Source organism: Callospermophilus lateralis, chromosome 17, assembly GCF_048772815.1.
Source record: "Callospermophilus lateralis isolate mCalLat2 chromosome 17, mCalLat2.hap1, whole genome shotgun sequence".
NCBI classification, from domain to species: domain Eukaryota; kingdom Metazoa; phylum Chordata; class Mammalia; order Rodentia; family Sciuridae; genus Callospermophilus; species Callospermophilus lateralis.
The window spans coordinates 45,752,606-45,763,755 of NC_135321.1; the positions used below are offsets into that span (position 1 = coordinate 45,752,606).

The 11,150-nt window shown below is 40.1% G+C and overlaps 1 protein-coding gene across 1 annotated transcript in view; it reads right to left on the minus strand.

The window, feature by feature from the left end:
• Positions 1–10,749, minus strand: part of Lama3 (laminin subunit alpha 3) — a 231,364-nt gene extending 220,615 nt beyond the window's left edge. The window contains exon 1 of the mRNA XM_076836560.2: positions 10,453–10,749. Within this exon, the coding sequence (XP_076692675.2) occupies positions 10,453–10,749 (297 nt within the window). The remainder of the gene's footprint in view (positions 1–10,452) is intronic.
• Positions 10,750–11,150: the final 401 nt, after the last annotated feature.

The following is an 11,150-nucleotide window of genomic DNA, read 5'->3' on the forward strand; positions in this document are numbered from 1 at the left end:
CTCATAGTAAAATGATTACTAGTCAAGCAAATTAACAGCTCTTCACAGCATTACACGTGTAATGCATGTGCTCAGGTGTGGCAAAGACAACTGAAATCTCTCTTTGCACATTTTCTAGGACACAGTATACAATGTTATTAACTGTAAGCCTCATGTTGTACATTAGATCTCTGAACTTATTCATCTGATAGAACTACAACTTTGTACCCTTGATGGACATCCCCATTTGCCCCACCTTTTCATCCCCTGACACTGAACTGATATCCACTCTTTTCTTTTTGAGACAGGTCTAGCTGGCCTCAAGCTCTTGATTATCCTACCTCAGTCTCCCAAGTAGCTGGGACCACAGGCACATGTCACCACTCCCAGCTTATTCTTTTTCTGTGGTTTTGACATTTTTAGATTCTACGTATATATTCTACAAATATTGAAATCATGCAATATTTGTCTTTCTGCGTCTGGCTTATTTTATTTAGCATGACATCCTCCAGGCTCAGTCATGTTGTGACAAATGTTAGGATTTCCTTCTTTTTTTTTAAAGACAGAATAATATTGCAGTGTGTGTGTGTGTGTGTGTGTGTGTGTGTGTGTGTGTCAGTTTCTTTACCTTCATTTGTCAATGGATACTTATATTATTTCCATATCTTGGCCATTGTTAATAGTGCTGCAATGAACAGAAGAGCTGACTGTGACGGTTTTTTGGTTAATTTTGCTAACATTAAGATGCTACATGAGGGCAGAGGGAATGCAGTACATCCAATGCTGTTGGCCTCCAGGAGCTTTTAAAGGATGACCCTAGCCTAACATCACCTAAATCAACCTTGTAGAACATCACACATCCAGTGGAACCAGAAGGTATTCAGGCCACACTCCTCGGATCACACCTAAACAGAGTCCTTACTCTGTGTCAGTCTGATGTGCTGACTCCTAATGTGGGTGATCCCTAAGTATTTGTTCAGCCAAGCATTCTCCTCCTTCTGTTTATACACCACATTTTGAGTTAACAGATTGCAAAATCTCAAAAAAAAAAACAAAAAACAGAGACCCCAGAACCACCCACTGAGCCTCACCTGTTGTCCTCCATCCTCTGTTCTCCCATACATGGATAACACTCACACTCCAGTCAATAATACTGCTGGCTAAGTGATTTGAAGCTAAAAAGTTACTATATTAATTTTCCAGCACTGCCATACAAAGTAGCACAAACTAGAAACACAGAAAGTTATTGTCTCACAGTTCTAGAGACTAGAAGTCTGGAATCAAGATGCCAGGGAGAGCCATTCTCCTTCTGAAACCTGTTTGGGGAAGGCTCTTTGTTGTTTATGTTAGCTTCTGGTGTTCTCCTAGGCACTGGACTTAGCTACTGCATTAGACAACTCTGCTTTGAAATTCAACACATGAGGGCCACTCCTGTTTTCCAAAGGACAGCCTGTTGAAAGTCAGGTACTTTTTTGAGGGGGGGTGGGGGTGGGGTTGTCAAACACTTCCATCAGGTTGTTTGTTGCTATGGGAGAAAAATTCTATCCTGGTGTTGCCCTCTGAACATTTCTTCCTGAAGTCTCCATGAAGACAGGCTGCCACAGGGAAACGGACAAGAGCAGGAAGAAGTTGGCCCCACACTCAGGGAGCTGATGATCTAAGATGTAAACAGATGTGAAAATGAACAGTTTTAAGGTGATGACTGGAATTAGCAAGGTGACTGAAAGTTTAGCTTGAACTTGAAGATAGAGTAGTTCACTCAGCTCTGGCACGTGGTCTAGTGGGTAAGACAAAATCTCTGCAGTCAGAGAAGCTGGTTTGAATCCCAGTTTCACCACACACTAGCTGTGTGGTCTTAAGCACATCAATCAACTTTTCTGTGCTTCAATTTCTTCATCCATAAAATGAGCACACTAAAGTAGCTCGTTCGTAAATTCATAAATTGCTTTGACGATTAAGAATTCAATGTGCATAAAGTGGCTTAGGACAATGCCAAGCATGTGTTATGTGAAGTTCTTGTCTTAAGCTGGGGAGCAAGACCCTGATTATCAGGCTGCTTCCCCTACTCACCATTCTACACATCCCTCCTTTGGTACCTTCCTTTACAGTAGGTGTGGTATGAGCCACAGCTTGAAAGTAATGGAGAAATGGATTTCCTCCCTACCTCTCACAGTTATGGTGCACCAATAATCTCTTAAAATCCATATTTCTCTCTAGTCAGTATTTATCTATTAATTCAACACGTTGTTTATGACCTTGTAGGATGAGGAAACCACTGAGGGAATACAACGTTTGTGACATTGAGAAAATGGGACACATGAAATTCAGTGAACTGACTTTCCCCAGGGCGGTTTCCACACTATTAGCATGAGGGATCTAATCAGTGTCCTGGTGGCTCTTTCTTGCAAAGCAAAAAAAGGCTCTCTGCCTCTGAGCAGATGCAGGCCTCCCCCATTCCCCCTGGCTGGATTTCAACCCCCACCCTCCTCCTAAGTCAGGAGGCCGTGTACACAACACAACTATAGCCAGCTCCATTGATTTTTTTTTTTTAAGAGAGAGAGAGAGAATTTTTTAATATTTATTTTTTAGCTTTCGGTGGGCACTACATCTTTATTTTATTTTTATGTGGTGCTGAGGATCTAACCCAGCACCCATGCATGCCAGGTGAGCATCCCCAGCCCAAGCTCCATTGATTTTAACCACACAGGTACCATTTAATAAATCCTTTCCTCTCCGGACAAATGGATGCAGAATGTTGAGCACAAGTGAACTGAGGTTTCATAAATGCCTCAGTCACAACTAGAAACAAATTTATGACTTGGGAGAATACACTACTGCCACCTAAATTAACATTAAAAATTAAAACCTCTCCCTAAAATGTTACTTTAGTTAATAAAAATATATCCCTACATAAGCAAATAATATCTAAACCAGTTACTAATATGAACCAAAGTAATTTACAATGCTATAATTTGGAAGGCTCCTGAAGTCTTTGTAACTTATTTGGCCTGCCAAATATATTCAGTATGTACTGTAATGTATTCAGAGAATTTTACTCAAAAATTTTATTTGACTATTGTAACAACTCATCTTTGTAGTTTACAATTTTAGAAATCTTACCCAAGAAGAATTAACATTTATAAGCATTAAATAAATGTATGAGATAGATACTAATATTAATTCTGTTTTATACATGGGGAATTAAGATTATACAACCAAAAGGAATGAAAAAATGTAAAGAGAGCCTAAGAAATTTGTGGAATGTCATCAAGCAGACCAAAGAGGAAAGGACAAAGAAAAAGAGAAGGAAAAAATATTTTAAAAAACATCTGAAAACCTCTCAAAATGATGATATAAATCTATCCAGGAAACTCTACAAAAACCAAATAGGATAAACTCAAAGAGATCTATACCAGTATACATTATAATCAAATTGCCAAAAGGAGTAAATACTGAAATTGGCAAAAGAGAAACAATTCATCACATAATGGGAATCCTCAATTAGATTAATGACCTTTTTCTCATCAGAGACCATGGAGATCAGAAAGCAGTAACACGACATATTTAAAGCACTGATGGAAAAAATAAAACTATAAATCAAGAACTTACCCCCACCCCCTGAAGTAACTTAGCAAGGTACTGTCTCTAAATAAAATATTAAAAGGTCTAGGAATGTGGCTCAGTGGTTAAATGCCCATGGGCTCAATCCCTGGTACAAAAAAAAAAAAAAAAAAAAAAACACCTCTTTTCCCAGTAAAAACTATTCTTCAGATATGAAGTAGAAACCAAGACATTCCCAAGTAAACAAAAACTTGAGAAATTCATTGCTAGTAGCAGTAGACTTGGCTTACAAAAAATGCTAAATGGAGGCTTTTTAGCCAAAATGAAGACACTAGACAGTATCTCAAAGCCATACTAGAAATAAAGAGCGGGAGTACAGGTAAGTGCATAAGTAAATATAAAAGCCAGTATTATTGTGTTATCTGTTTTCTCTTTTTCCCCTATATAACTTTTTTTCCCCTATATAACTTAAAAGATAAATATACAAGATGATAATGATAAACTTCTGTCAACAAAAAAGAACATAGAAAGGCATAATGTGCAATAACACCATAAAGAATAGGCACAGGACTGTATAGGAACAAAATTTTGGATGCTATTGAAGTTAAGTTGGTATCAATTCAAACTGAATTATTATTAATTTAGGGTGCCAGTTTTAATCTTCAGAATAATCACTAAGAAATACCTAAAAAATATTCAAAAAAGAAAATGAAGGTAGAATTAAAACAGTACCATAGAAAAGTCAAAACACAAAAGAAGACAATAATAGAAAAATTGAGTAAACAAATATAATAAATAAAACTTACAGAAAAAATAGCAAAATGATAGAAATCCTTTATTAATGATGACTTTTTAAATCACCAATTTAAGAGCAGAAATTGGCAGAAGATTTTTTTAAATGATCCAAATATTAACGAGTCTATGAGACTTGTTTTAGATACTAAGACACAAAAAGGTTGAAAGAAGAGAAAAAGATATTCTCAAAGACAACAATAATTCAGAGCAAAATCTTTTAAAAAAAACTCACTGCTTTAATGCATTTGCCTTTTTTCTAATTTTTAAAAAATTTTTATTTTTAGTGCATTGCAGCTACACATGATAGTGGGGTTCATTGTAGCGTATTCACAAATGCATATAACAGTTTGCTCCATTGCAATCCCCAGTACTTTCCCTTTCCCCTTGTCCTCCCTCCCCCATCCCTTTCCTCTACTCTTGGTTATTTGTGTATTTATTTTTACTTGGCATATTGTAGTCATATAAAAATTTCTTTCAATTCAAGCATTGAACATTTGTAGTTTCCAATTGTTCATTAGCAACTCTAAAAATCTATATACTCCAGTAATCTGTGATTTGTGGCGTTACAAATTTAAACTGCAGCCAGTCTGCTGTGTGGAATCCTATCTCTTAGCTGGTGAGTGAACTGTGCTCTCCAAGAAAAAATACTTGAGTTTGTTTCCTCCAAGAAATATAAAGGGTCAGCAAATATATGAAAAAGATGTTCAACATCCCTAACAATTAGGTAAATACAAATCAAAACTACACTGAAATTTTATCTCACTCCAGTCAGAATGGCAGCCATCAAGAATAAAAATGATAATAAATGCTGAAGAGGATATGGGAGAAAATGAATAATTTTATACTGTTTGTGGGATTATAAATTAGTATAACCATTATAGAAATCAGTATGAAGCTTCCTCAAAAGACTAGGAGTAGAACCACCATATGACCCACTATACCCCTCCTGGTATTTACCCTAAGGAATTACAGTCAAAATACTATAGTGATAGATGTGTATTTGAAGCAGCACAATTCACAATAGCCAAATTATGGCACCAACCTAGGTATTCATCAAGGGATGAATAGATAAGGAAAATGTGGTATACAGACACAATGGAATTTTATTCAGCTATGAAGAAATTATGGGCAAGGCACCTTAATTGTGGGTGCAAAAAAAATAGATGGAACATGAGACCATTATGTTAAGTGAAATAAGCCAAACTCAGAATGTCAAGGGTTGTTTGTTTTCTCTTACATGTGGACACTAGAGAGGAAAAAGGAAAAGACAGGTGTGGGGGTGGGGGGTGGGGGGGGGTAAACACTTGAAAAGCAAAGGGAGATCAATAGAATAGAGGAAAGGGACCAAGTAGTGGGAGGAGGGAAGAGAGAAGGGAAGTGCAGGGGAGTGCAATTGGCCCCATTATATTATAGTGTCACGTACTAATATGTAACAACAAATCCCACCATTATGTACAATTACAGCACATTTAAAAATATGGATAAAAAAGCTTGTCTTCTTCATATGTTTTGTATATAAGCTTTCAATGCTAAACTTGGGCTAATTTCCACAAATGTGGAACATATATTAGGAAAATCATTTTTAAAAAGAATCCTTTGCCCTTAAATTTCTGACTGTAGTGATTCATTTGAAATCTTTAAGTAATTAAGATTAATAATTGTTACAAATATGTCAGTGGACATAGTACAAGCCTTAGATTTCCCAGCCCTTGCTCAACATTTTCACACAGTGAAAGGAAAAAGCCCTTGTTGGAGTTAACAAATGATTTTCTTTCACAATAGCCCTATAAACAGAGCCTTAGTGAAGTTGGCTTTCCTGTTTATGGCCATTAGTCCAAGTTACACAAACACAACCAAAATTGCTCTGTGGCTGACAGCAAGCACACTCGCTCACTGCCATAACTCAGGTGTGTGCATATCTCTGTCAATATCATCCAGGCCAAATACACAGCCCCATATGCAAATCACAGTGTCATAAGCAAATGTATAAAGGATGGGTCAAAGTGTCAATGTACAAAATAAAGATCATGTGCTTGGTAAATGTGTGAGTTTCATCCCTTACAAATACAGTGTTTATGCACAACTACCTAACTCTAAGTGACATTGTTGACGAGGCCTTCCATTTTATCATCACCTCTGTCAGATGTCTCACGTATTAGATGCCATAGATAAGTTACCATTCAAAACTAAAGCACAAAATGTACCATGCTTCATTTGTAATTGCTTTTCAACAGAATAGCATTCATTTGTATATTTTTCACGTTTACTTTTTCCATGAACTTCTTTGACTTGCATTCATTTCCATCATCCCTTCATTCAACATTTTCTGAACACCTGCACTGTTTCAGGCCCATTATAAACACTGGGCGTGCAGTTATGAAGAACACAGAATCCCTAAATCACAGAGCTCTCTGACGCAAAAACCTTAATGTCTGAGCAGAAACAAATACATAAAACCTTTTTAAATAAATCTTGCCTCCAGAGAAACTACAGTGAATGTTTTGCACACAACAAACAAAATGCAGACTTTTAAAACATCCTACCTATTGATACAAGCTACCATTCAAGTATCAGCATTGGTGTTATATGTCTTACCAGAGAGAATGAGAGAGAAAGAGATCACTACCACAAAACCAGATTTTGTTCTAAGACATGACCTTCTTTTTTCTTTTTCTTTCTTTTTTTTTTTTTTTTACATTTTGTGCAAAATCCTTTTGACCTGGCTATCCCCCAAAATTTATTTTTAGAAAGTTCATAGAAATAGAACTATTTTGGCTAACTCTTCTGTTTCCCATCTTGAGCTGCACATAAGGAGATTGAGGTCAAGCATCACTTAGAAACAACCATTAATCATAATCCCTTTTCTCCACCTGTCTCCCTCCTCCTCTCAATTTTCCAAAAGGCAAATCTGTACTAGCTTTTGCCTACTCTGGGCTAGAGTGAGTGTCTAGTAATCCCACCTCTGGAACTCAACTTTCCTATCTTGTCCCCAACATGCTTCTCTTGTGTCAGCTTAACCAAGGCCTCAACTTGTGAAAGCAGAAAGTACAATTCAGCAGGGCCTTTGTTCAACCCTTATTTGCAGAGGAGAATAAGGTATAATGCCAAACAGCATTTTCTTTCTTCAGGCTACATCCTGCCCTAGAGACATTGTCTGCTGGGTGACATCAGAAAGCTACCTCCTACTATATCTAGGAGCGTGAGCCCATATTTAATGACCTACTCTAGAAACCCAATTAGAACAGCAAATGTGATTTTCATTAGCCTCCAGAACAGTAATGCTAACCTATGAACAATCAATGGGAAGAATGAGGGTGGCCCTCCCTGGACAAATCTGGGGAAGTGGAGATAGATGAAGATCTCTATGATGCCTTTCTTCTCTTCACCTCTACTCTACCCATAATTAGGACAATTTATATAAATATATATATATATATATATATATATATATATATATATATATATAAAGAGAGAGAGAGAGAGAGAGAGAGAGGTGAAGAGAAGGAAGGCATCAATATATATATTGTAGACCTTTTATTTATTTTTATGTGGTGCCTAGCATGGAAACCAGTGCTTCACACATGCTAGGTGAGCACTCTACCACTGAGCCACAACCCCAGCCCACAATTTTTTCCAAAGTTGCCTGTTCCCGGCAATCTAGCACACAGTTGTAAGAAGTAAATACTAAAGCTGGTTCTCATCCTTATTTTACTTGGAAATGGAAAAAGACAACTTTTTTAACTAGTTTTTTCTAATATGAAACATACAGAATGATTTAGAGGCCACCACCTGATTCCCAAGTCAGCTGGTCTTAAGTTATCAACGGTCCTGAATATCTGAAGGAAAAGGCAGGCCACCAGGCTATCATCTGACCATGACATATCACAGCTTACATGTGCATGGTTAAGTGGACATATGAATTCTGTTCCCCCAGACAGCAGAAAAGTTACAAACCTATCTTGAAATGGGGAGTAACTGTGGGCTTACCAGTTATCTCATGGCAGAATACTTAAAAGATCTTTTAACCTTAAGGCAGAGTTATGTGTGTGTGTGGTTTTTTTGTTTTTTTTTCCCACAAAACTTCAGAATTTGCTGACTTTTGCTGGAATAACAAGTGGCTGCCAGAAGTTTACTGCCTGATAGATATTTAAAGAATACTGAAGGCCCTCACTCTGTTTCTTCGAAGTAAAAATGTTGTTTTAACAAAATGCACAAAAGTAGACACCACTTAAGGAAATGTATGCCTTGGAAAAGGCATTTTGAAAAACAGATGTTTAGAAATGTTTTCATTTTTGTTACTGAAATGATAGAACTGCATAACTCTAAAAATACTCATATTTTTGAAAACAAGAAAACAAACTTCCTTAATATATTTTAATATTTTCCAAAAAAAACTTGCAGTGAGTTTTGAATTTATTGTTTAAAACATTAAAACGCAGCACTTTCACTAGTAGAAAGTACCAAATACAACCTGGAAAGAAAAAAATTACTAGCCAAGTTTCAACTTTTAAAAAAACTTTAGAATAATTGAAGGATAGGGAAAAGTACAATGATTTAGGGATCTGGAACAGCGGGAGATCCATGCAGTCACAAAGGGTCTGCACTTATAGGGTCTCTTGTTGGTTTAATGTTCTGCTGTCACCATCTTGAATTTTTAAATAGTTTTTAAACAAGGGCTCCACGTATCTGTTTTACACAGGACTCCATAAAATAGGTAGCTGGCTCTGGAATACAGTAGTTCAATGCATTTCTTCATTTAAATCTATATATTTTAAGTGTATTTTTTTCAGTTATGCAACCACTAAAATCAAGTATTAATATAAAATCAACTGAATTGTTGAATCATAAGTGCTAAACTTGTCAAAAATAATTATATACTTAATTTCATTTGTATATCTATAGTTATCAAAAAATCCCAAAATAATTAGAGAAGGCAAAATTATTGAAGGACTGTTAGAGAAAAATCTAAGGTATTTTCATTATTATTATTTTACCTTCAGTTTCTCTTTTGCATATTTTATAATATAGACACTATATTAAAATGGTAAAAGGGATTTTCATCAATCATTTTTAATTTCTCTTACTACGTATTTTATAATGTGCACAGCATATTAATAGCAAATACATGCATCTAATTTATAAATAAATCAATATATATAGAACACTGCATGTTCGACTACTTGTCATTTATGAATATGCACCATCAAAAGAATCTCTAACACACTAGACACGCAATGATAATCCTGCTACTTCCCAGCCCAAGTTCCAAAATGACTCCCTCTTATGGCAACTCCCAGTCCTCAGCAGTCCTACCAAGGACAGGTAGGCGATTTCTGCGTAGCACAGAGGATTTGGAGACAGGACTGAATTCAAATGCTGCTGCCCTGCCCAGGAAGCGAGCACCTTTCTTAGCCTCCTCTCCTGAGCGGCCTCCCAGCAGGTTGGGAGGCTCCTGCGTCAGAGCCGGGCACACCACAAGATGCTCACTAAGCACCAGCTGCACTATCTTTTCAACCAGGTGTTCCCGGCGGAAGTGTGATCTCTGAAGATCTCCTTTGTCCCAATGACTGAATGGTGGCACTTGGGGGGTGGTGGTGGAGCAGGAATGAATCTTTTCAGTGACATCAGAGTGATACTATGGATTTAACCTGAAAGTTCTCTCTTGAACTACATAACAGAAGGTAACTTCCACCAACGCCTGGTAATAAATTCAGGAAGATGAAGAGCCTGGCAAGAGGCGCGCCCTTGAAGCCTGGAGCTCTCACCGTCTGGCCGGGTGCCACCTGGGTGATGGACAGTCGCTGCATCCCGACAGCGCAGCTTCGGACTTTCTCCTCTACAAGCTGGAACCTGACCACAGCCTTCACTCATCCGCGCGCTTCGCCCATCCCCGCCTCGGGCGGCATGCTGCCAGGGCCATGCTCCCACAGGCTCGCTCCTGCGGCACCAAGCCACCTTCCGGGGTCCCTGGCACGTGCGGGGCTGGGGCACACTTCCCTGTCGCATGGGGTCACCTAACACGCGTGGGGAAAGTACCCATCCCTTGGTCTGGTGCCTTGCCCCACGGGGAGGGAGTGGGCGCCCCACACCCCACCCCCGCTCCCTGCGGGACCCTACCTGGATGGTGTGGCCTCTGCCCGGGGCGTTGGGGCCCCCAACCAACTTGCAGTAGAGCTCTGGCCGAGGCTGCCCTCCGCCGGGTCCCCGTTCCCCGCAGGTAGCAGTGGCCCAAATCTTTGCCGCCTCGGCCAGGTTGAAGTAGGGCGGGTGCAGGCTGAGCTCCTCGGCGGGGTCCCCAGCGGTCGCACTCCAGGCTGACGGCACCCGCAGCACCAGCACCAGCACAAGCAGCGACCGTGGCGGCCGCAGGACTGGCAGCGATGTCCAGTCTGGAGCCCGCGCAGCCGCCGCCATCCCGGGGCGCGGGGTCTTCCTGCCTGGGCCACCCGCCGAGGGACTCGGTGGCACAGCCGTGCGGGCGGCCGCCACTCTCCGCGCGTATCTCGTGGAGCCTGCAGCGCGAGGAGCCAGAGCAGCCCCGGGTGTGGGCGGCGCCGGAGCCGCGCCCCTAGTTCCACGCGCGGAGCTCGGGCGTGGGGGTGGCTTTTCGGCTCTGGAAACTGCACCAGCCCGGGCCGGCACCCGCCTGATCAGGAACTGACAGCGCCCAGCCTGGGGCCAGCAGGCGTAGTCTTTGAGGACGCCCGGCGCGCGGCAAACTTCTCGGGCGGGGAACAGGAGAGGCGTTCCCGGGCTAGTACCCTGGCAGCCCGAGCCGGGGCCCCTGAACCACTCGACCTTCCCACCGCGGGGCA